General features: G+C 38.3%; 4 protein-coding genes across 10 annotated transcripts; 3 read left to right on the top strand and 1 right to left on the bottom strand.

Moving 5' to 3' along the window:
* Positions 1 to 932: 932 nt before the first annotated feature.
* ddrgk1 (DDRGK domain containing 1) lies at positions 933 to 4,630 on the top strand. Its single transcript, XM_077514444.1, has 8 exons — positions 933 to 1,137; positions 1,603 to 1,755; positions 1,993 to 2,129; positions 2,354 to 2,455; positions 2,545 to 2,667; positions 2,755 to 2,793; positions 2,873 to 2,978; positions 4,114 to 4,630. The coding sequence occupies exons 1-8, from the start codon at positions 1,050 to 1,052 to the stop codon at positions 4,272 to 4,274; spliced, it is 909 nt and encodes a 302-aa protein (XP_077370570.1). The 5' UTR covers positions 933 to 1,049; the 3' UTR covers positions 4,275 to 4,630.
* cars2 (cysteinyl-tRNA synthetase 2, mitochondrial) lies at positions 4,073 to 12,050 on the bottom strand. 5 transcript variants are annotated; one of them, XM_077514439.1, is made up of 15 exons: positions 11,951 to 12,050; positions 9,446 to 9,496; positions 9,254 to 9,371; positions 9,116 to 9,187; positions 8,868 to 8,973; positions 8,703 to 8,783; positions 8,343 to 8,472; positions 8,118 to 8,251; positions 7,939 to 8,006; positions 7,314 to 7,380; positions 6,767 to 6,905; positions 6,554 to 6,677; positions 6,379 to 6,477; positions 6,020 to 6,229; positions 4,073 to 5,950 (listed from the first exon to the last, which is right to left on the bottom strand). In XM_077514439.1, the coding sequence occupies exons 1-15, from the start codon at positions 12,010 to 12,012 to the stop codon at positions 5,858 to 5,860; spliced, it is 1,554 nt and encodes a 517-aa protein (XP_077370565.1). In that variant the 5' UTR covers positions 12,013 to 12,050; the 3' UTR covers positions 4,073 to 5,857. The 5 variants fall into 5 exon arrangements, with proteins under 5 accessions (XP_077370565.1, XP_077370562.1, XP_077370561.1 ...); XM_077514436.1 differs by lacking the exon at positions 11,951 to 12,050 and adding an exon at positions 10,688 to 10,938; XM_077514435.1 differs by lacking the exon at positions 11,951 to 12,050 and adding an exon at positions 10,542 to 10,885.
* atg3 (autophagy related 3) lies at positions 10,405 to 20,457 on the top strand. 3 transcript variants are annotated; one of them, XM_077514443.1, is made up of 13 exons: positions 10,405 to 10,461; positions 11,823 to 11,922; positions 12,453 to 12,494; positions 12,930 to 12,979; positions 13,993 to 14,063; positions 15,564 to 15,671; positions 15,875 to 15,927; positions 16,030 to 16,111; positions 16,190 to 16,224; positions 16,295 to 16,447; positions 18,333 to 18,460; positions 18,741 to 18,809; positions 18,938 to 20,457. In XM_077514443.1, the coding sequence occupies exons 2-13, from the start codon at positions 11,851 to 11,853 to the stop codon at positions 19,017 to 19,019; spliced, it is 945 nt and encodes a 314-aa protein (XP_077370569.1). In that variant the 5' UTR covers positions 10,405 to 10,461; positions 11,823 to 11,850; the 3' UTR covers positions 19,020 to 20,457. The 3 variants fall into 3 exon arrangements, with proteins under 3 accessions (XP_077370569.1, XP_077370568.1, XP_077370567.1); XM_077514442.1 differs by lacking the exon at positions 10,405 to 10,461 and adding an exon at positions 10,514 to 10,632; XM_077514441.1 differs by lacking the exon at positions 10,405 to 10,461 and adding an exon at positions 10,519 to 10,589.
* Positions 20,458 to 21,314: 857 nt separating this feature from the next.
* Positions 21,315 to 27,515, top strand: slc19a2 (solute carrier family 19 member 2). The gene is made up of 6 exons (XM_077514433.1): positions 21,315 to 21,546; positions 22,758 to 23,309; positions 24,189 to 24,435; positions 24,498 to 24,690; positions 26,286 to 26,427; positions 26,873 to 27,515. Exons 1-6 carry the CDS (start codon positions 21,424 to 21,426, stop codon positions 27,005 to 27,007), a joined length of 1,392 nt encoding a protein of 463 aa, XP_077370559.1. The 5' UTR covers positions 21,315 to 21,423; the 3' UTR covers positions 27,008 to 27,515.
* The last annotated feature ends 63 nt before the right edge of the window (positions 27,516 to 27,578 follow it).

Here is a 27,578-nt window from a genome sequence, read left to right as displayed (position 1 = left end):
GTCTAGGTTTGGTCATGTGACAGTCACAAGCTGAGCTGTGATTGGTTACCTGAGCCCTTGTGATGCCATTTTCAGTCGACAGCAAATTGCAAAATGTGTTTTTAAAGGTACTAATTGTACATGAAAAATAATGAAAATATCAAATTTATTATTGGCAAAACATTAATGTTTGACTGCCAAAAATGGCTAAATAAGTAAAGTATCCCTTTAAATTGAACAGCAAAATGTCCAATGACATCTTTAATGAAAGATTTTTTTTTTTTTTAAGGGAAAAAAGGTACATTCAAGCAATAACTATAACAGGATTCCTAAGATTTGGGGGGCGGGTGGAATGCTCAGAGGTCTGGATTAAAGAACGGGGCAGATGACATAATCCAAGGAAAATCAAGAAAAGCATTGTTTTCTGTAATCAATTTTTATGAGATTTTGTCTTGTGATCTCTTGAGACCCTAAGCAAATTCCTGTGTTTGCCCAATGGTAAATCGAATGTCACATGTGTGCAAAATAATGCCATGCATTTTTTACATCATTTGGGGCACTTTGAGGAAAGCCTTAAAGGTGGAAATGACACTTAGGGTGTTTTTTTTTTTTATTCTGTCAAATGTCAAAACGGAGGAATTGACCTAAATATAAGGGTTAACGGTGCTATAACAAAGAAAATAACAAAGAAAGAAAGAAAGAAAGAAAGAAAGAAAGAAAGAAAGAAAGAAAGAAAGAAAGAAAGAAAGAAAGAAAGAAAGAAAGAAAGAAAGAAAGAAAGAAAGAACAAACAAACAAACAAACAAACAAACAAACAAACAAACAAACAAACAAACAAACAAACAAACAAAATCAAACAAACAAAAGGGTAAACTCGTTTGAGATCGTTGGACAGAATAATTTTACTCCAAACCAGTAGGAGGTAGTTAAGCGCTCTAAACTGTCAAATGAGCAACAGAAAAACGCCAGCGAAGAAGAAGAAAGCTTTCAGATGTTGACGTATCAGTAGTAACCTACCTGTTAACGCTTGCTTATATGTATTAATGCACAATTTAATACGTTAAACGATCATGGATCCCGTATTGTACCTGATAGCTGCTGCTATCCTCTCGGTGTTGCTGTTGTTTGCTGTGAAGTTGCGGAACAAAACGCAGGAAGGTAAAATCGGAGTTAGCCGACGAGCTAACCGTTAACGTTCCTACTCGGCACGAGATTTGTTCGACGTTTTGTGCAGCTAAACTTTTTTAACACTCGCGAACAGTAGAGGCCGAGACGTGTCTGCATTTAACCGATTATTTATGCCGTAGTTAAGACCTTAGTTAGGGCACTCCACACATGTTTTGTTGGTTACGTGAGCAGCAAAAATGTCAACTGTATGCGGAGGTGGTAGAAGTACTCACACTCTGTAGTACTTAAGTAAAAGTACAGATACATACTTGTCATTCTACTGTAGGCTACTGACTCAACTCCTTTTACGTGAGTATGTAATAAAGCATAGAGTCTGAAATGTGCTTAACGTCAATAACTAATTTACCGGTTTTGATATGTCAAGGTAAATCTAATCACCACCAAGGACCAAGGTAACATTTTTTGTTCATCTTTGTGGGTCAACCCTGTTCGCAGCTGACAGAGAGCATGAGCAAGCTGTTGTCCGAGCGGCGGGCGTCCGTCAGCGACCTGTTGTGGAGGAGCGAGGAGCTGGCATGCCGCGTCGGAGGAGAAATCTTGCAGGGGCGATGGCTAACAGAAGACCACAGAGAGAAGCTGTGCAGCTTGGTAAATAAACTGACTTTTTTTTTTTTTTGACACATTTGAGCTCACTGAATTCCAATTGCCAATTAAATGTTGATTGAAAATGACTTCTTTAAGAATTAGGGGAAAATGTAGATAAATGCCATAAAACTTTGTTTGTGTGTTGTTGTTTTTAACTAAGCGCTATCTAATTGGCATCAACATAATGTTATTTCTGCGGTAACTTCCCCCCACCTCTCTACAAACCTTTGATGATTTCAGAAGAGGAGCAAGAGCATCATTATCAGGATGAAGAAGAGGATGATGCAGAAGAGCAGAGCTTCCAGCCAACTGCAAAAATTGGTGCCAAGAAGCAAAGGAAGCTGGAAGAGAAACAGGCCAAGAAAGCCCAGCGAGAGGTGAGAGTCCGAGCATTACAGTAAACACTACAAATAGACAGAATATCAGCAGGGCCCATTATCAGTAAATGCTGATATTTGGTATCTTGCCTTTTTGAGAAATGGACTTGACTGCTCTGAGATCGTTCAAGATTGAAGAGGAGCCAAGTTTAGCTTGGGTCTTTAGTATTTTTTAGCATGTGTATATTTCTGCTCTGCTATAATGAGTTAATAACTCCTTTCAGGCTGAGCTAGAGGAGCGTGAAGAAAGGAAAAGGCTACAGGAGCTTAGAGATGAGGAGAAACGACAGGAGGAAGAGAAAGAACGGCAACTGGAAAAGAAACGGGTCTCTTTATTTTTTTTCTTTCTAAAATTATTTTCCCTACCTTATCTGTGCAAGTGAGATGACATACCTGTTGATTGGTCTTTCATCAGGAAGAGGATGAGCAACGAGCCAAGGAGGAGCAGGAGAAACGGGAGGAGGAGGAATACCTCAGGCTCAAAGCTTCTTTTGTTGTAGAAGACCAGGGTGAGGAGGAGCAGCTCACTGAAGACCAGGTCAGGTCACTTTGGATATGACCTCAAACGCAACATCTTTGATGAACATTCAAATAATGAATAATGTGATTCGCTTTTGCGTTTCAGTCACGTAACCTACTACAAGAATTTATCGAGTACATAGAGGTGACAATTTATTACTTTCTTTTTTATAAAATGTAGGTCAAATGTGTTTGTGTTAAACTTTGCCTTCTTTGCGCACCAGAGCTCAAAAGTTGTCCTACTGGAGGACTTGGCCTCTCATTTTGGAATGAGAACAAAAGATGCTATTGGCAGAGTGCAGGACCTGTTAGCGGAAGGCTCGCTCACAGGTTTGTCTTCACAATAACTAAATAAACTTTATTGAGTAGGTCTAAATAAGTTTGGAAAATAATCCTGAGATTCTCCTCAATATTGAGATTGAGATTTAACATGGTTATTTTTTCACGGTGCTCTTCTCGTGTATTTGAAATTATCAATGAATGCTTTACTTTGGAAAATGTAAGTAGTTTTAATTATGAGAACTTTATCCATGAGTATTTTCTTTTGCTTTCCTGTATTTTTTGCTCATGAGATTTGCATGACAGTGTTTGTTCACCTGATCCGTTCATTATATATGATTTATTTTTATTTTTTTAATATACAATATAATGAAACTTGTACAGTTTAGTGTTCTGTTTTCTGCTTGTTGTTGGTGTTATTTATAGATAAAGTAGGTTCCGTCCATAAAAAGGTGTTCTTAAAGTAGATACAATTAAGATAATAGTTATGTATTTTGTATTTTTTGGTTTTGATGCACATCTACACAATTGTACATGCACTTTTTACACAATTAGAGCAATGTTCAAATAATTGCATTTGAGGGTTGCGCAAAGAAAAATCAAAGGATGCAACAGCCACTTTGGTGTTCTTCGACTCTTAATATAAACACTAGTCAATACATCGAGCAATTATATACAGCTTCTGTATATATGTTATAAATCAGTATGCAAATTCCACTCTTTTTTTCCCAAAGTAAAACTACTTACATTTGAGTAATGAATACTAATCGATACAATGTATCAATACTTGATATTGCCATTGCATCATGTAACTATGATAAAAATCTTTTTTTTTAATTAAATATTCTAAAACACAGACTTTTCTTGAACAAAGAGTCACTTAAATACAACACTTTTTATCATAAAAAAAAAACCCTTAATGCAACTGTATGTTTTTCAAAGCCTTGTCAAACATTTCAACTACTGTAAATGTAGCCTGTAGCAGTTCAGTTTCTTGATGTCTCAAATGACCCACTGGCTGGACTTTGATACTTCACTTTTAGTGGGTTGTCAACTTTTTTTGTATCCACTTTTAATATCTAATTGATTTGAAGCCAATAAAAAAATACATTTATTGTACGTATTAAACTATGTACAAACAAATGAATTATCCATATTTATGAACTCCTGGATTTTTTTTCTCCAGGGGTCATTGATGACAGGGGCAAGTTTATCTCCATCACTCAAGCAGAAATGGACGCAGTGGCTCAGTTCATCAACCAACGAGGTCGAGTTTCGATCACAGAGTTGGCCCAGGCCAGTAATTCTCTGATCAATTTGAAACCAGAGAACCGCAACACTGCCTGATGGACATGACGTAACTTGTTGGTGAATAATCGTTTTCGGTGACCTCACATCTTCATGCGGGCCTTCGTCAGACACCATAACCGTAGAATGTTCCCGTTGTGGTATTGATATCACAATATCCACTTTATTACCCTCACGCGATGGACCTTGCAAATCTTCCCCAGGTCATACAAACACACCCTCTAAAAATTCACTGTGCTGAGAGATCATGAGGTATGCTTTGGGAAATTGTCAGAAAATTATTTATTGACAACAAACCATGTATCTTTCACCTATCTATGCCAGTGATGTATAGTGACAGAACAATGTGTGTACTGTAGAGTCATTGTCACTTATTAAACTGCCTTTGAAACATCCTCACTTGTTTAGCAGTTAGTCCATTGTAATTATACTTATGTGTGGGGTTACTGGGTTGTGTGTGGTTGGTTGGCTTTGATTTTGTTGTTGTTGTTGTTGTGTAAAGCACTTTTGAGTTGTTTCTTTCCATGATAAGGTGCTATATAAATAAAGTTGACTGGACTTAGAAAAGTAGTCTGATGGCTCTTGCCAGCCTGCTCGCTTTGCGGATAGCCGCTAACCGTGAGGGATGTCACGATAAGGACAATATCGTGATATCAAAACTGCCACAATATCATCGTCGTCATGTTCATAATATTTAAAAGGAACACATCTGTTAAAAAAAACAAAAAAAAAAGAAAAGTCAGGTTGATTTCCATTTGTGCAGTTCTAGTACCCTCTAGTGGCTAGTTTATTAGTGCAATTTGTTTTCATTAGGGATGTTTTGGCCTTCTATGTTTAAAATCTATGCTAATTGTCAGATGAAGGGGAACCTAATTTGCTTGTGAAGCGATCAATGTGTGCTTGCATTAGCAAGTAAGTGCCTCAATATTATTAGAGATCGAAGGTGCTTTATATACATTGCTGTTATGTACAAAAGCACAATATTGTGCTTTTTTTTTGTATGAGTTTTTTTTTTTTTAACAATATTGTGATATTTTTTAAATATCACCAACACCCCCACAATATCGGGATAATTATCGTATTGTGACCTTCATATCGTGATATCGTATCGTGATGTTTGGCTATCGTTACATCCCTACTAACCGCTAACACTGGGAACAGGTACCACATTTTACAATGTCTGCATATTTAAAGTTCTTTTTTAGCGTCCTTAAAAAGGAAAGTCAACCAAAAACTGTTCTTTACAATAATATGTTCTATGCAGCTTCACAGCTCAGCTTCAGAAAACAGGTGAGCCTTGATTTGTCGTTACCCTGACCAAATGTGATGTCATTTTCAGTCAACAGCAAGTGACAAAATTGCCTGTGAGATGGAGAAAAATGGGTGGATTTTATTGCTTAATTAACTCATACAGCACAAACATAATTATTAATCAGATTACCAAGATTTTAGACTAGCGGGGGCCCATACATACAACATATTGTAAAGAACATTTTTGTGCTGACTTTACTGTAATTAGTGATTGAACATGATTTGAGGACCGTTGTGTTGATGTTGGTGGTAACAGTTTGTGATGGCAATTGAAACATAAACTGGGCAGATACTCGACTGCATTCATTCACTCATAAACTGCTTTCTGTATTTGTGCGTTTCATCCCGTCTGTGATTTCTGACGCTCTTTGCGTTAGCTCCCACGTGGAGGTGGCTCCTCGATCCTGAAAGCACGAGACCAGAATGTCAGTCTGACGCTCCGCGATACAAACGTACGATATGTTATTCCTCACTTTTATAAGCACGCCAAGAGGTGCCAGGTTCTTTCTCAGATCGTCACTTGCTTTAAGGAGCGGGATTCTGTCTGGATAAAGGGCTTCTTGGGACTTCCCAGGAGCTGTTGATTGACGGGTGAGCGCGAACGCTCTGACTTCACTTCGGAATTGAGTCAGCTGCTCCACAACAGCCTGGAGGCTTCCCGAATTGCTCATTGCCGCCGCCTCCTGCATATAGAAAAACATTTGCCATGTGGGCCTAATCTTTTGAGAAAGGCTTTTAAAAACTTTTGTGTCTACGTGGCCATGTTAGCATGCCTTTTCAGTACAGAAGACATGAATGAATTGCTATTTGTAGATTCCACATGCATCCTGACCTTGTTATGAAATTCGTCAATCCCAAACATGTCCAAGATGTCTCTTATGTAGCCCATCATGGCTCCAAACACTTGTGGACTTCTGGTTGCTCCTGCAGCCTGATCCGTCAACACATCAACTCAAATAAAGGTGCAAAGGACCACACTGGAAAAATTAGGAGCCTGAGTTTGTTACCGTGGAAACAGGCTGCAGCTGGCAGTTTCCCTGGTAAACCAAATCCATGATGGCGTTCATGGCTCTTGGGGTGTCAAAGTCATCAGCCAGAGCTGTCATCACGCTCGCTTTGGTCTGAGCCAACCTGGTGATTTGGAACCAGGAGACAGCAATGAAGCTATGGCATCCAGACGTCCTTCCATCGAATAAAAAGAACCCAAAGTGGGATCAAACCTTTCCCAGAGAAACACGTCCTGCACCGGCAAACACTGCAGTTGTCCCTTTATGTAGGCCTGAGCGTCATTACAGAAAGTAGACACGCTTGCCAGGGAGACCCGAGCCTCCGACATGCTGCTGTCACTGTAGTCTATAGCTGCAGAGACATCACACAACAGTCACATAGCACCAGATACACAAAAGCAATCCCCTGTATAATTATGATACAATAATTGCTGTCAAGTGGATGTTGAAGTGGTACATCTTGAATTAGAGGGAAACTTTCTGGTTGGAATGGCTACGTCAACCTGAGTATAGTATAGTTGTGTCAGAATTTTTTTTGTTTTGTTTTTGGTGGAATGTTTTAGTATGACATCGCTTTCGAAACGCAACACCTTATTTTGTTTTATCCGCCACTTGGGGAACCCTTCCTTTGATAGGCTGACACGTTTCAGTTAAAATTATTCACCAATTACTCGTACAGGAATTTTTACAGGGCTATTTACAGTAGGGCTCAATATTCGCAAGAGGATAAATGTACATGGTTTTATATAAAACTCATTACCTGATCTGTATTTGGTCAAGAGGCAGAACATACGGAACTCATCGGCAGAATGAGATTGGAGGAAGTCCTGATGATACGTGGAAGAAAAAACAATAGGGGGATTCAACTCAAATGTTTTCTTTAAAATAATGTTGTATGTGCCAAACACAGCATTCTGATTTATATTGTGTTTATGGAATGTGAATTAAGCAGCAAAATCCACCCATTTTTACCCATTTCCATCCATTTTTACCCACCTACTGGCGGCCATTTTGCCACTTGCTGACAATTAAAAATGACATCACAGTTGCACACGGCTCACAATCACAGCTCACCTGTTTTCTGAGTGTGGTCACATGACATTCACAAGCTGAGTCACGATTGGGCGTTACATGAGCAACTGTGATGTCATTTTCAGTAGACAACAAGTCACAAAATGGCTACCTCAGATGGATAAAAACAGGTAGATTTTGCTACTTTATTCATATTACACAAATGGAATATTTATCAGAATATCGTTTAGACTAGTGGGGCTACATAGAACATATTTATTACATATAACATAAGATATACTGTAACGTATTTTTGCGTTGAATTCCACTTCAAGCAGCTTTGGCAATGTAACATCTCTCAGCAGGCGAGTTACCTTAATGGTGATGTAGTTCTTCAGAGATTTGGACATTTTCTCTGCACTGCCTTTGAGGTGCAAATGTCCTAAACACATGTAAATTACAAAAGGATTTTTGTGACCTTAGCTAGCAGCCAGAAATAATCTCTAACCTGATTTTCTGTATTATTTCTATTTGCGTTGGGTGTGTGACTTACCAGAGTGCAAGAAGTAATTGGCCCATTGGTCACACTGATGATAAGCTTCGCTCTGCGCCACCTCGTTCTCATGGTGAGGGAAGGCCAAGTCGATGCCACCTGAGTGGATATCCAGCTGACGGCCAAATACTGAGCTGAAACCACCAAAGAGGTGATATCACACAGGCAACAACAACAACAACAAAATGCTGCACAGAGCCAAACGACCACGTAGGGGATGCAAACCTCGCGATGGTGGAGCACTCGATATGCCACCCTGGTCTTCCTGGGCCCCAAGGAGATTCCCAGTGGGGTTCTTGAGGTTTCGATCGCTTCCACAGAGCAAAATCCCTCACATCTTTTTTACTGGCGCTACCTGGAAAACCAAACACGACACCCATTCATACCCACATTCAAGCTAATCTGCACTTATTATCATTTTTTAAATACGGCAGTTTTTTTTTTATCTTATTATTATTCAAAGGGTTAGCAAAGCTATTGGAACATGTTTGATAGCATTTCTACTAGTGTATTTTTTTTCAACACGTAATCTTACTGCGTACTCAAAAATAGGAACTTGAAGTTCAAATCCCATCCAATTCTTACCAGCAACTTCTTGAGACTCTCCAGCTGCCCCAAATTTGCCGTATCGATCCCCAATGGACTGGATATCAAAATAAACGTCACCTGCAGGTCAAATGAGGTTGTGGATTTGATGATCTGGTGTGGGACGTTCAAATGATGCCATGCGGAACACCCAAAAATGCTTACCTTCTTTTGTGGCATACGCATTTCCGTTCTCGATGATCCTTTGAACGAAGGCCACGATTTGTGGAACGTTTTCAGTGACTCTTATATACACTGTGGGAGGAATCACCTAGATATTTTTTTTGAAGCCACATTTACGTATATTAAAAACATTTTTTTCATACAATCCAAATTGCTGTTACTTTGTCTTAGTAGAATACTGTGCAGTGCTATTATCCATATTAAAATATACATTATGAAGATTCACACACCTTCAATGATATCATATCTTTTTTAAATTCCTCTTCATACATTCTGGCGATGATGGTGGGCGACACATTCTCCTGAGAAAAAAAGAACATGTTTCAAAATATCATACTCACCGACAATAATACCAACTGCTGTCTCACCTGCCAACCTCTTTGGATGATTTTGTCATCAATGTCTGTGATGACCATTGCGTGGATGACCGTGATGCCAAAAACCCTGGACAAGATTCTCTGTAGCACATCAAACCTGACGTATGAACTTGAGGAGAAAAAATGGTCAAATATCTATTAGGCAGAAAATTGATTTAAGTCATTGTGTGTGATCGTTATTACCATGCATGGCCCAAATGGGCGTGGTCGTACACGGTAGGCCCGCAGCTGTACCTGAAGCAAAAACACAAGTGGAATATAAGCGGGAGATTAGTAGCACGTTGCTAAAAGAAATACAAGGGTCCTCGGTTTACCACGGAATACCTTTAAATTGGACTTTTGTTTATTTATTTTTTTGCTCAGTTTTAGAATTATTTTTTTTTAGAGTGGGTTTGTCAATTCTTACTAGACTTTGTTTTAGTTATTCTTTGTTTTTTTTTTTTTTTTTTAAATGTAATATGTAATAAAGTAAATTACAATTCCCAAACAATTGTTGGGCCTTCCTTCTTCTGTACAGTAAGAATCCCTAAAACTCATGTATGATATTAATTGACAAGACAAAAACTAAGGACATTTTTACTATATGTTACTGTACTTTTAGTTTGTTTTATAAATGTAAAATATAATTTCTTCTTCTTTTTTAAGAACTTTTGTTTTAAATTTCTTAACTTTTTTTTCTCAAATATATATATATATATATATATATATATATATCCATCCATCCATCCATTTTCTTGACCGCTTATTCCTCACAAGGGTCGCGGGGGCTGCTGGCGCCTATCTCAGCTGGCTCTGGGCAGTAGGCGGGGGACACCCTGGACTGGATGCCAACCAATCGCAGGGCACACAGAGATGAACAACCATACACACTCACACGCACACTAGGGACAATTCGGAGCGCCCAATTAACCTGCCATGCATGTTTTTGGAATGTGGGAGGCGACCGGAGTACCCGGAGAAGACCCACGCGGGCACGGGGAGAACATGCTAACTCCACCCAGGTGGGTTAAGTTCTTGATGTCAAAATGTGAACAGCACGAATGAAGAGAACTAAAAACCAGAAAATGTATTGGTCCATGCATGGATCAATTCAAACCTGCACATTGACCAAGTGGTGAGCATGTCTGCCTCGCAGCTCGGAGGTTCAGGATTCCAAGCTTGGATGAATGGATTCTACGCCACGAATATGAAACAAATCAGTAAGTATTGCGGTAAACCGCGCATGTCAGCGCCGTCGTAAAGCGAGGACAACATGCCATTCAACGTGGGAACGTGTTACCAAGTGGCTGTTCCCTCGCGAGCCAGAATCAGAGGTTCTTTCTGTTTGGTGAGGCTGTTGAAAGTCTTTAAACCGGTATCAAATCCAGTGGGTAAGACCCACTTCTTCTCGCTTCTGCTGCATGATCCACGGATTTTTGCTCTTACGTTGAGTCCTTTGGTTCGCCGTAGAAATGCCTTGATTGTGTTTCTCCACATTCTGTGACCTCGGAAATAAGCAAAGCCCTGCTATTCGGAGCTAATTTAGCACACGCGGTATGTTGCTTAAGGTTCTTCCAGTGATAAAATTTCTGAGTAAAAAGCAAAATATACATATAGTACAACGAAATACACACGTTTTATATGTACACACGAGACTAACAAGTAGACCTTGTCAGGTTCATAGACTTCGTATTTAAACAGATATTACATTGAATACCAAACAGTACGTCGACGTAGCCGCCATATTGAATGTGGAAAAATTGAGCATGAAACTCTTCATTCATTTGCTACTTGGAGATGTTTTTTTCTGAGTACAGATACTTGTATAAAATAAGACTCAAGCAGAAGTACTGACTCATCTCGAGCAGTGAAGTAAATATACAAAAAGAGTACATTGTTCATAAGTACTGCAAAAGTAACAAAATCAATAAATAAAACGAATATTTCCTATTATAATACATGCAATACAAGTTTGTTAGATTAGCACATAAAAACACGAGCATGAAATATTTTCCCTGCTAGTGTTGGCTCAACATTTATGCTGTCACACACAAAAGTGTTCTTATAGCTTGTTATTGATAAAACTGACTTGAGTAACAACAACAACAACAAAAACAAAACAAAAAAACAAAAAAACCCACAAATAATCTGCCCCTCAGATTAAACGGATAATTTTTGAATGCCAGAAAATGATTATTCTTATGCTGCCACAAGACACAAAGTATTTGTGTCACCACTCACCACCCTAAAATCAACAAGCCAATTTTGGTAAAATATTGTTGAAAGGGTAAATATGTGATTTCCAACATAGTAAGTAAAAGGCTAAAAGTATAAAGAGTTGCTGGGGAAAATAAATACTCAATTTGCCACATTCAATATGTCCGCTCAACCAGCTCAAGAGGGTGTCTACTGTCTACGCTCCAATCGCCAATCGACTGAACTCGTTAGCGCTGTCATCTCGCGAGATCTTGATACCCGGAAGTGTTCCGAGCGGTCATGTGATTTACGAATGTTGCTGCTACACCCTCATTTTCGAAACAACTATGTCCAGTTAGCTCCGTGTTTCTCTTTATGCCTCCAGGGAGAATCCCTTTATTTGAGCCCGTAAGATGCAGAACGTCATTAACACAGTTAAAGGAACGGCTCTCGGAGTGGCAGAGTTTCTCACGCCAGTGCTCAAGGTAAACTTAAATGTACTTCACAAGCTACCTTGTTGCTCGTTGGCTAGCATGAGATGTCTTTTTTTTGCCCGTAAATATCCATCCATCCATCCATTGTCTTGACCGCTTATTCCTCACAAGGGTCGCGGGGGCTGCTGGCGCCTATCTCAGTTGGCTCTGGGCAGTAGGCGGGGGACACCCTGGACTGGTTGCCAACCAATCGCAGGGCACTGCCCGTAAATAGAGCAATAATAAATGTTAGGCGTAAAGTTGTAGTTTTTTTTTTCCCCCTCTCAAACATGAGTGACATGTTTGTGGAAATACTAGTGCACCGATTGCACAATAAACATCAGTATTTAGCACAAGTAATGTGTATTATTGATTTAAACGACTGTAGATAAATGAGACATTCCAGAATTGGAGCCCAATTCACCGACAATTATTTAAACAGTGTCTATCATGGAAATTGGCACTTATTCTGGAGTGACCCAAATATGTGTAGAGTCAATAAGTTTGTAAACCGATTTTTTGTTGTTGTGAAACTTCCACAGGAATCAAAATTCAAAGAAACTGGAGTCATCACACCAGAAGAGGTGAGGTTGATCCATACATGCTGACTTTTTGTTTGTTTTTCACATGCCGGAAGTGCTTCCCAACCTTTATTGAGCCAAGGCACATATTTTACACCAGGGAAATCTCACTGCACTGCACTGCACTGCACTCCAACAATGATGTCATAAATGAACATACGCTAAAAAAATAAAATAAAAAAAAATGCTGAAATTGTACTCACAAATTTACGATTGTGTGAAATCCGACATTTTTTCAGTTAGACACAAAGCTGTTATACTTCTTGCATGAATGGAAGACAGACCATTCTTAAATAGTAAACTGTAAATAAAATATTTGGACTAGTTAATTGAAAATGGATCATTTCCTTCGATATAGTGGTTGGGAATCACTAAAATAATAAGAGTCTACATATATAATAAAACACATATGGGTGCATTTTTCTTTTTGTGTGTCAGTTTGTAGCTGCTGGGGATCATTTAGTTCATCACTGCCCCACTTGGAAATGGTCAGTATTATTTCATCCAAATGAAATGTGCTTTTATGTACTGTTCGTGGAAAGGTTATTGTGTCTTGTTAGCAAGGTAAATGTGTATAGTCTGACTGTTGAATAAGCAATAAGGCAGTCATGATACCTTGTGACTCAGGAATGTCCATTTCGTTGTGCCGTTCTTGTTAGATTTCACAGAATGGTGCAATTCTCTGCTGGGGGAAACCCAATTTGTCGAACTGAAACTATTATGCTCATCTCCTATTTCTTTTAGGATACATTGTATGGTTACTTTGACATTAGTCTTGATTTTAAGGCAGTAAATAAATTAACACCGGGTTTAGATAACACAGTTGTGCCTTGAGATACAATTTTAATTTGTTCTGTGACAATGCGCATAACCTCGTAATGCAGAAGACTAATATCTCAAATCTACTTTGTCCATCCAAAGGAATTTAAATATCAATAATCTATTATTATTATTATTATTATTATTATTATTATTATTATTATTATTATTATTATTATTATTATTATTATATCATCAATCAATTTCAATTATTCCAACAAACAAATACAAATGTAATGTTTATAAATAAGAAAATAGCATTGTGTAATATTTCACTTTATAAAACCATACATTAATGACAAAATTAAATACAATGTTAAGAATTGAACTTTTTTTTTTGCCACATTTTTTTTTTTAACGTAATATTAAGTAAGTAGTGTTCCTTGTGATGGTTGCACCTTGGCCAACTGTGGTAGTAAAATACAGACATGGTTGGACATACATGGAGGCAGTCATTCCTTAGTAAGGTGCAGTAATATTAGTCGTTCTTCACAGAGGATAAAGAATAGATGCCTGCTGTGGATATTGCTGATAAGTTAAAAAAAAAAATAGGATGACGGCTCGTTGAAGTCAGGTCAGTCGTATCTCAAGGCACCGTTGTTTGACATCTGATAGTGGTCATTGTAAATTAATCCAATGAACTGAATCTAGAGAAATGATTTTTGTTTTCATTTTCTCTCAGGGCCACTGGGGAAGAAGTTAAAGTAAAGCCTTATTTGCCACCTGAGAAACAATTTCTCCTGACTCGTAATGGTAAGAGCAGTGTCTTCTCAAAATCGTTTTGGTCAGGGACCACTTTAAAAACTCTTTGACTGCCAAAGACGTTTAATAATGATTAGTAAAATTCCGATGAATGCAATGCGATCTTTCATTTAGTAGCCACATTGTATATGTAGTAAAGGCAAACAATATTCTTTTTTCCTTGAAAGATGAGTTAAAATGCTCAAAACTGCTGGCACTGTGGATTTTTTTGTTTTGTTGTTATAACGTGTGGCAGTCAAAGATTTAAAAAAATATATAAATATTAAACTTGCTGTCCAATATCCAAACATTCCAAATAAGATTATAATAGGCCTGTCAGCTATCAATTTCACGAGTGTCATTTAGGTTGTATCCAAGTATTGAATTTGAATTAGTCTAGCATATGCTGTCGTTAAATGTAAATTTGAGAGAGACAGTCATATAGGCCGTCCATCCATCCATCCATCCATCCATCCATCCATCCATCCATCCATCCATCCATCCATCCATCCATCCATCCATCCAGTGATTTTTAAAATATGGTTTGCAAAGAATTACTGCCTGAGTATAGTGCAATGGGGTATATGCCACGGAAGAGGCGGGACTGTTTTTTGCACATCAGTTTGTTTCCGGTTCGGTTTGTGACGTGTGGGCTGCGTCAAAAATACTTGTGCTTCCGAATTTGTGCCCCTGTGTTGCGCGTTCACAACCCGGACCGGAAATAAACTGATGTGCAAAATCACGTCCCGCCTCGTCCGTGGCATATACCCCATAGACCCTTCCAGTGTGACGTCACATATAAGTGTGCCCCTTGTGGTGGAGGGCAGGGCGTCAATTTGTTTATTAGCAGCTAGCAAGCTAAGATAGCTTGAAAACTTTGATATACAGCAAGACAAGTACTTCCACTTTGCCTTCCAACAAACTCCTTTTTTGTAGCTAGTACCTCCAAATGGCTGGTTTCAATGAGTCGCAGTAATGTAGTGTCCTACTTGGGATGTTTTTTTTATGACACTTGACATATTTCCCACCTTTTAACAAAAACGCTTGCCGAAAATCAAGCTCTCTACATTCATTTGTTATGGGATGTTTGCCCTCCGGGAGGCGCAGCGAAAGCTAAGCAGTAACGTCAGCTGGAAGGGTCTATGCATTGATATTTAATGTAATTAACTATTATATAAATTATTCTTTAAACTTTTATTTTGGCATTTTTCCTACCTTATGTGCAATAAATTTCAATCATTGTTAAAATACAGTTTTGAGTTTTTTCCTTTATTTAATAATAATGCTACAATACATTACAATAATATTAAGTGGTAGTGGAACCATGATAGGTGAGTTATGCCATAGCAAGTGATTACTGTCCTATAACCAAGCCAGTTTCATCATGATAGTTTTACGTTTCCATCACCTCGTGGCTTACTTTACAGTAGCCGAATAGTCATGGACAACATATTCTACTGACTGGACTTTCTGAGTGCGTGAATGTTTTTTGGTGTCTGTGTGTTTTTTCAGTTCCCTGTTACAAGCGTTGTAAACAGATGGAGTACTCGGACGAGTTGGAGGCCATCATCGAGGAGGACGATGGAGACGGGGGATGGGTGGACACATATCATCATGCAGGCATGGCAACGTTTCCCATCAAAGATATGTGATATGCAATGTTAGCATAAAAGAAACAAATATCATATTTACAAATTGCCTGAAATGTAGTCGATGAAAGCAAGCATTTTTTTCATAGTCTTCCAAAGGTGCAATATACAGTGCAATGTGAATCACTGTTCTGGAGCAGATGCAATTTGCAACAATGCTGTTTTTCTTTGTAGGCGTATTAGGTGTCACTGATGCTGTCCAGGAAATTTCACTGGACAATAACAAGGTATCTGTTGGGGGTTTTGCGTTTCAAATTGACTGGTGTGAGCACGCCCTTCGTGTCCTCGTGTGCTAGCCGTGTTTCAGCTGTGTTGTGACTTGATTCAAGGACAAGAATATGAATAGCACATCTGCAGCATGTTGTGATGATGGTGAAGACGATGAAGATGGCGAGGCAGCAGATATGGAAGGTACTTGAAGTTGTGACAATCTTAGCCAATCTCGTGGCTAGCTGCATCGTCATTATTACACTTGTTTGCTCCTTTCAGAATATGAGGAAAGCGGCTTACTGGAAACAGATGAGGTAAGCCGGCGCATTTCGACACGATATACGTGTGTCAAGGTGCACCCTTTTGTTACCGTTGCCTCTCCAGGCAACCCTGGATACCAGTAAAATGGTGCAAGCCAAAGTGAAAGCGGAGCCCGGCAGTGAAGACGCCATCCTTCAGACGAGAACTTATGACCTTTACATCACGTACGATAAATACTACCAGACGCCTCGACTCTGGCTGTTTGGATATGATGAAGTATGTACCTGGTTGTTATCAGCTAACACCTTATTGTAGTGTGCTCTATTGCATCATCCTTTACTTTTCATTGCTTAATCGCAGTTCATTTCTCAAACGTTTCAAGTTCCCTTGAGCAAGGCATGTAATGCACAAACTGCCTGGGGTGTGTTTAATGTGATACTGGCCACATCTAGTACAGTATTGCAGAAAACGTGTAATTGACAGCCCCCTGTTTAGGGGAGTTTTTCCTCCAATAGCTGAGGACGGATGAATTTGGGTTATTGTTAGGGATGGGTACCTTTCACATTTGTTCTGGTACTGTTCCAATCCTCGGTATCTGGGAATTGATACTGGTACTCAACGGTACCAATTTTCTGTACTTTTGTACTCTCTTGCTCTCACTGTTTTATTTTTATTTTTTTAATTTTATTTATTTATTTATTTATTTATTTATTTATTTATTTATTTATTTATTTGGCTACTAATAAATGTTCATCATTGTTTTTAACAGTAAAATATTTTTAAAAAACAATAAAGCAACAATTACTTTTCAATATATAAATCTTGAAAAATAACAGATTTAAAACAAATGAGCCAGAGTGGAATAGTAAAAACAAAGGCATATTACAAATTTATCTTATACAAATGTATTATCAAAATTGTATTGAATTTCCCTCATGTTGCATTTACCGTCGAGTATAATAAATAATAGGGGTGTGAATTGCCTAGTACCTGACGATTCGATTCGTATCACGATTCACAGGTCACGATTCGATTGGATACCGATTAATCCCGATACGAATTTATAAGTCGATTGTTGCAATTTTTTTTCATTCAAATTTAGAAAATACTAATCAGTAAGCTTGTAGAGTGTAAGATTTATATGAAAATGTATTATTTATTTATCTGAAATTTCAGTCTTATAGAGGTTGTAATCTGTTTCATGTTTGAACAGCATTAAAATAAAATATTAAGGCTTAATGTTCCGTTCATATAACATTCTTCCATGCTCAAGGTGTGAATCCTAACCCGAAGTCAGACGTTTTGTTGAATATTTTTCCATTAAAAATGGAAGTTTAAAAATCGATTCACACACACACAAAAAAAAAAGGCAGTGATGATAAGACGTTGAATCGGTAAGACTACCGAATGAACAATTCTGAACTCTTAAAAAAAAAAAAAATCGATTTTTTTTTAATTGAATCGATTCGAGAATCGCGCGATGTAGTATCGCGATATATCGCCGAATCGATTTTTTTTTAACACCCCTAATAAATAATGAACATTACAACTTTTTTTTTTTACCCTCTCTTTAAAAATGTAACTGGAAAATAAGTCACATTTTAATTAGGGATGTCCGGATCACATTTTTTTGCATCCGAGTCCGAGTCACCTGATTTTGAGGATCTGCTGATACCGAATCCCTATACGATTCCTCGGCAAAGTACTGAGGGAGAAAAAAAGTGCTTCCAATTGTTTTTTCTTTTTTAATTTGAACAAAACCATCCCAATAATTTCGGGGGTTGCCATCAGAAGTGCACAAAATAATAAATAAAAATAAATCAAATGTTTTGTTTGGCAATATGTTTACCTTTGGATGATTTTGTTGCTTTGTAACCGCTATAATAATAATAATAATAATAACAATAACAACAACAACAAAATTGGCAAAAATAAAAACACCTGAAAATGACGTGATCGGGACATCCCTAATTGTAATTTCAATGCTATTTAGTAGTACATGTTAGTTATATTTACTTGATAATAGTTAGGAAAAACTAGAGCCAAATAGTTTGAGAACCACTGACGTGTACTCCAAACTGGTATCATCAGCAGTATTATTATTCTCAGCGACTCAAGGTTTGTACTGTGTTCAAGTTGCCGTGACCTTTTTCTCATCCAGGATAGGCAGCCTCTGACTGTGGAACAAATGTATGAGGACATCAGCCAGGACCACGTGAAGAAAACGGTCACCATTGAGAACCATCCACACCTTCCACCGCCTGCCATGTGCTCTGTCCACCCCTGCAGGTGAGCAAAATGGCAAGAGAAGAGTTGACCTTGAAAAATCTTTTCATCAAGGGATTGATTTGATTATCTGTTGAGTGTAGCGGTTTACTTCCTGTCAGGATGCATTGTGAGATACAATAGATTGAGGGCACTATATACAGGGATAACTTGTACTCGCCACATATTCAAACAGCACAACAAAATGACAAACTCACTATATATAAATAATTGACACTTTATTGGTGATTTTTCCAGTCGGAAACTTTCTTTACTGAGGGACGTATCCCTTTTCTTTTTCTAGACATGCTGAAGTGATGAAAAAGATCATTGAGACCGTGGCTGAAGGAGGTGGTGAACTCGGAGTGCATATGTATCTTTTCCGTTTTTCCTTGCACAACAAATCAAGTGGTCAAATCTTTATATTTTATATTTTTTATTTTATTTTTGCATTGCACTAATGGACAATGCATGTGTTTTTCCCTTGACTATGGTTTACAGGTACCTTCTAATTTTTCTCAAGTTTGTCCAAGCTGTCATTCCCACAATAGAATACGACTACACAAGACACTTCACCATGTAGAAATGTGGATTGTGGAAAATCACTAATTCTGCTTCTGTGATTACATATTATGATCTGGTTTGGTTACAAGAGGATGTTTGTGTCACTCTGAAACACTTTGCACGGGTGTAACTGACCAACAAATGTGCATCTTAAATGGGAATCGGTGCTCAATGTGAAAGGATAAAATCATGTAGTTCTCAAATGTGTTTCGTCTCAAGGCGCAAAAATTGAAGTTGTGCACATAAGTAAAAGTGACTATTGATCAGTATCATAACAGTGCAAAAACACTTTCAGCAGTTATCCAGCACTCTGTCCTAAGTAAAGCTAGGCTAACTAACTACATCCGTCATGTTTAACGGAAGCGCTCGTCGTCCTTCCTGACCGCATACGAAGACACATTCCGTATTGTCTGGTTTACTGTGATCCATACTCTGCTACTTTCAATTTATCATCGTTCACCATCAATTTCTTTGGGGTTTGTCTGCCACTTATGCTAAATGCTCGTCCTTTTAGCCGAGATGTCAAGTTTACATTATAATAAAAATGATAAAAATGTTGGTACCCTTCCATTAAATATATATCAAACTATACAAAACAATAATACATTTAAAAAAAAAAAAAAGACATAAAAAAAGAAGAGTAAAGAATAATACATTGAAGATAAAACGTGGCTGGTTGTGCAACATAATTTTAAGGTACCATTTCCCCCCAGTTTTACTGGTTTGTTTTTAAAATAATTCTCCTGGAACATGAAAATAAAGCAAGGCTGCAATTTTGGTGCTTAATTTTCAGTACATTGTACCTTTGCATGTTTAACGTTATTTCATGACCCTTTGGGTTTTCTCTCTTTCATGGAAGGGAGCCAAAATAAATGTGAAGCTCCAAAGGAAACGGTCAACATTGGTGTACTATTGCATGGTTTGCTTAAAAGCTTTATTTGGTTCACACAGTTCACAAGTTTGTTTTCAATGAAAAAATGTCAGAATAACCTGGCCACACTAACTTGGATCCTGCATGGAGTTAGAGAATAAAATTACCTGATGATTTGTCACGTTGAAATATCCCTATCTGTAATGGAAATGGAAGTAAGATTAGATAGAGTTGAATTTGAAGGAGACAGGTCTCATTTCAAATGATTGACATGAAACTTTAAACTAACTGGAATGACTAAGGGGCTCATTAGGATTTGGTCTTGGACATATTTTTCGCTTCCTGCACAGTACTTAAGTGTATCACTACGTTTCATGCTCCATTGGGATAGAGTTGATTATTATACAGTATAAATAAGAAACCTGCCGTTTTGTCTTAATACTCTGAATGTGTCGGCTGAATGAAATATGGTTATTTTTTATGTAACATCATTGCACATCCTCTCACCCAGCAGCTTGTGTGGTTAACTTGGAAACAAAATCTGTGGCACATTATGTAAAATAATAAATAATATATACAAACCCTGGCTTGCTCAGTTACATTATTAATATAATACAGTAAATGCAGTCTGTGCTTGACCTGTCACTGTGCTCACATTGTTGTCTTGTATTTTCCAGTGATTTCTAAGTAACAAAGTTAAGTTAGCCACGCTATGGGAGCATTTTATTGATGGCATACAAGTTGAGCTAATGCTAGCTTGCATTTGGTTAAAACAAAAATATATATTTTATGTAACTGTTGTGTTGTGTCTTAGAAAACTGTAAATCAATAAAGAGGTTAATGTGGTGCAGTTAAGTGTTTTTGTTGTGCCAGTTATACCATAGACATAATGACAGTAAAAAGAAATACAATTATGTACTGTAATTACTGTAATTAAGTCCTTTTCCCACATCCGGGAATTAATGGCTGTACAGGACGTATAACAGTTATAAGGAACGCACCAACAAAACTTCACCAAAAATAAGTTTACAGTCTTCCCTCGCTATAACGCGTTTCACTTTTCGCGGTCTCGCTGTATCGCGGATTTTTTTTTAAGTGCAATTTTGCATTTTTTTTTTTTTTTACAGTAATATACCCATTTTATAAAATTTATGAAGGTTTGAACATTGTCAATGTTTGAACAAGAGAGAAATGTGAGAACATGTAAATGCCTCAATGAGAAAAGTATAAATTGTGCGGTCGGGGATTTTAGAGCCTTAAAACATTTATAAGAGTTGTAAAACATAAAGCTAACTACTTCGCGGATTTCATTTATTGCGGGTATTTTTGGAACCTAACCCCAGCGGAAAACGAGGGAACACTGTAAATGTAGTTTATTATAATCGAGGTGTTCTCCGTGCGGCGCCATACTCTAACCACCATGTGGCGGTAGTGTGCCAAAAGACTTAGTAATCGGTAAATGTCATGACTAACGAAGAAGTGTTAGCTTCGCCACCGGTGTGTGTACGGTGGAGTCAAAATTGATGCAGAGGTCATGTAACTTGCGTACAACATGTCTTTGTTGTACCCAACCCTGTGCCTCTGCGCGTATGGCTTATTTTCCAACCTGAGACCATCGGAACCATTCCTTACCGCATACTTGATGGGACCAGATAAGAACCTAACCGAGGCGCAGGTAAGGAAGCTACCCGAGCGAAAGACTCCGTACAGTACGCGGATCCCACGCGACGGTACAATCCCCACTGCCTGTAGTTTAACTAGATCGACCACATTGTGTTACTGTACTTCTTTTCAGAAACGCGGGCAGGCACTAAGCCGACGCGTTCTGTGACATTGACAACATACTGTATTGCCTAATTCTAGCTTCCGCCATCAATGGTAGTAAAATACAGTGCATTTGCAAAGTAATCACTTCACTTTTTTTCCCTTCACATTTCATTCTTTCTAAAGCCATATCCAAAATGGTTACATTTATTTCTCAATCTCAAAATTATATACACAAGTTGAAGTAGGTTTGCAAAAAGATGGGAAAATAATTATTAAAATATAACAGATGTACATGGATAAAATAGTCTGTACTCTCCAAAAGATAGATTGATGGCTCTCAAAAAGTACGAATATTAGGCTTTGGGGTGAAAGTTAACGATGAACCTAATATACCCTTTAGCCTTTTATTTTTATTTTTATTTATTTATTATTTTTTTTTTATATATATATAAAGACCTTTAAATTACCTCTCCTAAAACCCTCTTACAGTCGACAAATGCTAATATTGTTGTAGTTTATTTATTTATTTATTTTACGTTTGTAAAAGTAGCACTGGTTTTAGACTGTAATCCCTAGAGAAAACCAATGCCAAATCCTTTTGGAATTTGGGTAATCTCGAATATTTTTTTCCACCTACCTTAATAAAGAAAGCTTTTGTTATGCAGGGTGAGGAAAAACAGTCTCACACTGAAGCATTTAAACACAAGGCAAATCCATAGTGCTTTACAAGAAATAACGATTAAAACATGATTAAATGAAAATATGAAAATAAAGATGAGCAGGAAAAATGAAAAGATAAAACAGTTAAATGACAAACCACAGATAATCAAGTTAAAAATCACTACTCTAGGGTATGGATGACTGATACTGAAAAGCAATAAACATCAGATTTATTGTATATCAATGTTTTGGTCTTATTGGTTAGGCGTATAGGGAAAAAGGACAAATGAATACATATGAAAAACATTTCATTTATCTCCTTCAATTAAAATTGTTAACGTTGACTTACAGTCTATTAATCCTTCATTACAACCACTTACTACTACCAAACACGTGTGGTACAGTGTGATTTGAAAAAAACATGTTAATAAATTTCATTCTGTCTTTTGCTTTGTGCAGGTTGTCAGTGAAATCTACCCAATCTGGACATATTCCTATCTGGCATTGCTGTTCCCCATCTTCCTGGCCACGGACTACCTCTGTTACAAGCCTGTGTTGGTGTTGCAGGCAACTAGTTTTGTGGTGACTTATGTGATGCTGGCCAAAGCACAGGGCCTTCGCGCAATGCAGCTGCTGGAGTTTTTCTTCGGGCTGGCCACAGCCTCGGAGGTGGCCTACTTCTCGTACATCTACAGCGTGGTGGAGCCCGCGCACTACCGCAGGGTGACGGCTTACTGCCGCAGTGTCACTCTGTTCGGCTCGGCCGCCGGCTCACTGAGCGGTCAGCTGCTCCTCACGGTGGCCGAAGTGCGGTTGGCGCACCTGGTGTGGGCCACGCTCGTATCGGCCGCCGTAGCCTTTTTCCCGCCTTGGTTTCTGCCCATGCCCAAGAGGAGCTTGTTTTTCCACAAGAAACCTGAGGGGGCGACAGAGAGGCAGTGTGACTACAGCAGCGCCCTCATCGACAAGGTTGACAACAAAGTGCCGCTTGACAACCAGGACGTCGCCACTGTGAGTTTGATATTACAGTAGCGGGGAATAGTGGCCGAGCCCTGTTGTGAAATTGTGAATAGTAAACACCACTAAAAAGCTTCATAATTGCTAGGGCTGCTCAATTATGAAAAAAATAGTAATCACAATTATATTGGTACAAAACAAGAAAAGGTTTAAACATTTAAAAATATTAAGACCAATTAAAAAAAAATAGAAATACTATAATTATCTAAGTTAATTTTTGGTCCAAATGGAATTTATAAAAATATTTATTTGTTTGTTTGTTTGTTTGTTTGTTTGTTTGTTTATGCAAAAACTTGAGGTGGGAGTGCAGCTTGTGCAGATGATCATTTATTATTTTTTTGGTAAAAAACAAGAAAATATTTACACATTTAAAAGTATTAAGATAAACAAATAGAAACACTATAATTATGTAAGTCCTTTTGGACCAAACAGAATTTAAAATAATATTTCTTTATTCATTCATGTTGGCAAAAACTTGAAGTTGGAGGGCAGCATGTGCACTGTGCAGTAGGATGATTTTTTTGGTACAAAGCAAGAAAATGTTTAAACATTAAAAAAAAATAAAAAAATAAAAATCTTAATACAAAATACTTATTTTAAATTTTTAAGAAGGTACAAATGTCTAAACTTTTTGAAGGGTGACATGTCTGCTATAAAAGTAGTGCTTTGGCGCCGTAATGTGGCATTTTGGTCCAAGGAACCATGTTAAAGTAATTTGAGGAGCTTCATGTAGTGCTCTGCTGTCATCTTGTGGCATCTGCAGGCAATTAGAAATTTTTATTTATTTATTTTTTTTGTGACGTAGTAGATTTTCTCTTACTTTCTCAGTATCGAAGTTTTCCAGACCAACAATTTGTCCATTGTGTCAATCAGGTGTCGCTGTCGTCTGAGGAGACAAATGGGAGCTGCGGTCTCTCTGAGGTCTTGAAGATGCTTTTGGCTGACTTCCTGCACTGTTACAGACGAGGTCCCCTGCTAGCATGGTCACTCTGGTGGGCGCTGGCAACATGCGGATACTTTCAGGTGCTCAACTACGCCCAAGCGCTGTGGGAGAACATCCGCCCCTCCAGCGAATACGACATCTACAACGGCTACGTGGAGACGTTATCCACACTGCTCGGTACTGTTAAGACTGGTATCATGAAAGTGATGGAAACGATTGTAAGCTGAGCGTGTCTTTAGGGGCTGTGGCTGCCCTGCTGGTGGGCCACCTGCCTGTGCGCTGGACTGTGTGGGGTGAGCTGGCCTTGTGGGCCCTCTCGCTGCTTATGGCAGCATGCGTGCTGGTCATGGTGACGCTGGAGAGCATCTGGCTGTGTTACGGCTCCTACGTCCTTTTCAGAGCTACCTACATGCTGCTTATCACGGTTGCCACGTAAGCTCGCCACCATTTGTATACTGTACTGTACAATTTGTTTCACAAGTGAGATATGATACTTTTTGGGGCTTTGACTTCTCAACTTACTCACTACCAGTTGAAGTTTACTGTCGCACTAAACTTAAAACAACGAAAATCACACATTATGCTTTTAAACCAACCACATAGCTTCAAAGTCTCTTTAGCTTAATGCTAACAATGAAAAATGGCTGCTAATGTAATGGAATATGTTTGTTATCTTCTGCAAAGAATGACTGATATTACTGCAGCCACTGATCTGTATATATCACTGGATAGCTCCTATGCAAGTTGTCGAAGCCATCTTACTCCTCCCATCTCATGAGCAGAATACTGTATATACTGTATGCATATTAGACATATACAGCTCATAGGCTCTTAGTATAGGGCTGGAGGGAGGGGTTGGCGGGGTGGTCACTATTTTTTAACAAGTGGACGGTTTGTGCTGCTTTGAACCCCCCCTTTTTCTTTTATTGCTCAGTTCCTTAGACCCCAATATTAGATTTGGCAGAGGCATCGTTTGTTGAATTCCAGGTGTAATTCTTTAATTAAAACATCATTAAGCATATAATTTATACATGTAGTCCTACTGTCCTCCATGTCCTCTTCTTTGTTTAACAACATCATAAATCATGCTGTTTCTAAGTACTGTCTCAAATGTTCTCCAATTTCGATACTGTAAATGTATAGGATCATATACCGAGAAACGTTTCTTGGGAGTAGTAATATGGTGGCCTCATGGCTTCAAAAGTCTTGGCCAATCAGCTATCCAGTTACTGTGGCTTACTGAGTGTCGTGACCATCATAGCTGGCTGTTATACTGCCCCCAGGTGGACACAATTGTGCATACCAGATGGAGCAGAACTATGTCCATGGAACTGAAGCAAAAATGTTCATGCAAGATGTATCAGAGATGGATGAAGCTTCATGATGCGTTGAAGGTTTCTGTTATATTGTGCCTAAACAGATTCGGAGCTTTGGTGCTTCAATGAAAGCAACATTTAGGGACATGTAGTGGAAGAGTGAAGTCAAAGCAACCTATGTCACTAAGGAGTGAAACATTCACGCACTCTTAAATTTCATCAATACAAGTCAAAATAAATATACCCATCAATGTATTTAAAGAGGACTTTTAATGTGATTAGATTGAAGTTTGCATCAAAAAACCTTTTGCATAAATGAATATGTTGAACGTATGTATCTTTTATTATATAACGTGAGTAGTTGTGAAGGACCAGAGATAAATTTACAAGTCTTTTATTAAAAAAATACCAATTTCTTAACACAGTATTAGGTTTAGTTTTAGGTGGCTCCTCTTCACGCTCACTAATTTTCCGGCTATTGAAAATGTGTCGTTCAAATGATATTGACAAAGCTGGAAGCCACTTACCACAAGCCTTATTTGGCAATATAAAATCAATTATGTCAAACTTTTTAACATCGCTTTTCATTGGTCACCATTAATAACAAACACACACACAAAAAACCTTTGGTGGTTATTACGTTAGCAAGACCCCAGCTGAATTGCAAGAATATTTCCCAATTGGTTTATGTGATATTTCTTTCCTGCCCAGATATCAAATCGCTTCCAGTCTTGACATGCAGCGCTACGCCTTGGTGTTTGGCGTCAACACCTTTGTGGCTCTGCTGCTGCAGTCTCTCCTCACTCTGGTGGTGGTGGACTCGGCCGGCTTGGGCTTGGACATCTTCACGCAGGTGAAATATGGTGACACTTGTTTAGGTACACCTGAATGATGTCATGAGCTCCAGCATGAAAATTAGTCTTAGTGGTTGTAGTTTGCAGTAGTGTAGAACTGCACTGCAAGTGAAGTGAGCAGTTGGGCATTTGCAAATTCACCTATTGGCTGATTTTTTAACTGTTTACTTGAATCGAGGGCCTTTATTATGATGGCAGTAGTGCTCTGCCGCCATCTTGTGGCATGTGATAGGCTCGGGTTTGGTAGGTACCTGTCACATACTCTGTTGTGGTGTCAGTCAAAACACTTTCTTATAAATGAAAGAAATTTTGGTCATAGCAATTGTACTGGATCTCATTACCAGGGTGTACCTAATGCAGTGTATAGTTGTTGTAGAAGTTTAAATTCACAAAGATGTGTGCTCACTGCTTACAATGTTGTTGATATATGTCTTCCTACATCAGTTCTACGTCTACGGTGGCTACTTTGCTGTCATCTCGGGTGTGTTCCTCTTCGCCGGGCTTTGCAAAATGGCCACCAGGCAACACTCTGATCAAGAGGTCCTGTCCAGAAGTCCAGCAGACACCGACAGCACGTAATATTGACGTGATGGTGGAATCTAAAGTATCTGTTCACAAGCACAGTAAACAAGCTTGTGTTTTTTTTTTTTTTTTTTGCTTGTTTACATACAACTAAGCACTTCTGCCACTGACAAAACACAATCATAAGTTTTAGTGTTAAACCGACTGCACTGATGCATAAAAACATGCTGTTTCTAAATACAGTATATTGTTTAAATCAATTTGAGGCCTTAGACTTGAAAGCAATACCGTATGTGTACTCTCATGTTCTCCTATTTCCTTTTTTAAATATGAACATAGTCAATGTATATTTGTGTGCCTGAAATCACGTTACAACAAAAGATATAGAATGTATGTACTACTGTATATTTTGTGACGCTGTTAAACTGTATTGATTTGTTTTTGAATTGTGAACCAAATAAGTGTGTGTGCGCGGTTGAGAGATTGTGTCTGTCTCCATGTATCATTATTATGAGCTTTAGAACACTGAATTCTGAAAGACGGTAAAGATTTTTTTGTTACATTATTTTGTGTGCTTGTTTTTCTAACTTGCATTTGTTAGAATTGAATGTCAATTACTTCCATAATG

Source organism: Festucalex cinctus, chromosome 2, assembly GCF_051991245.1.
Source record: "Festucalex cinctus isolate MCC-2025b chromosome 2, RoL_Fcin_1.0, whole genome shotgun sequence".
Taxonomy (NCBI): domain Eukaryota; kingdom Metazoa; phylum Chordata; class Actinopteri; order Syngnathiformes; family Syngnathidae; genus Festucalex; species Festucalex cinctus.
This window is presented reverse-complemented; position numbering and strand designations above follow the sequence as displayed.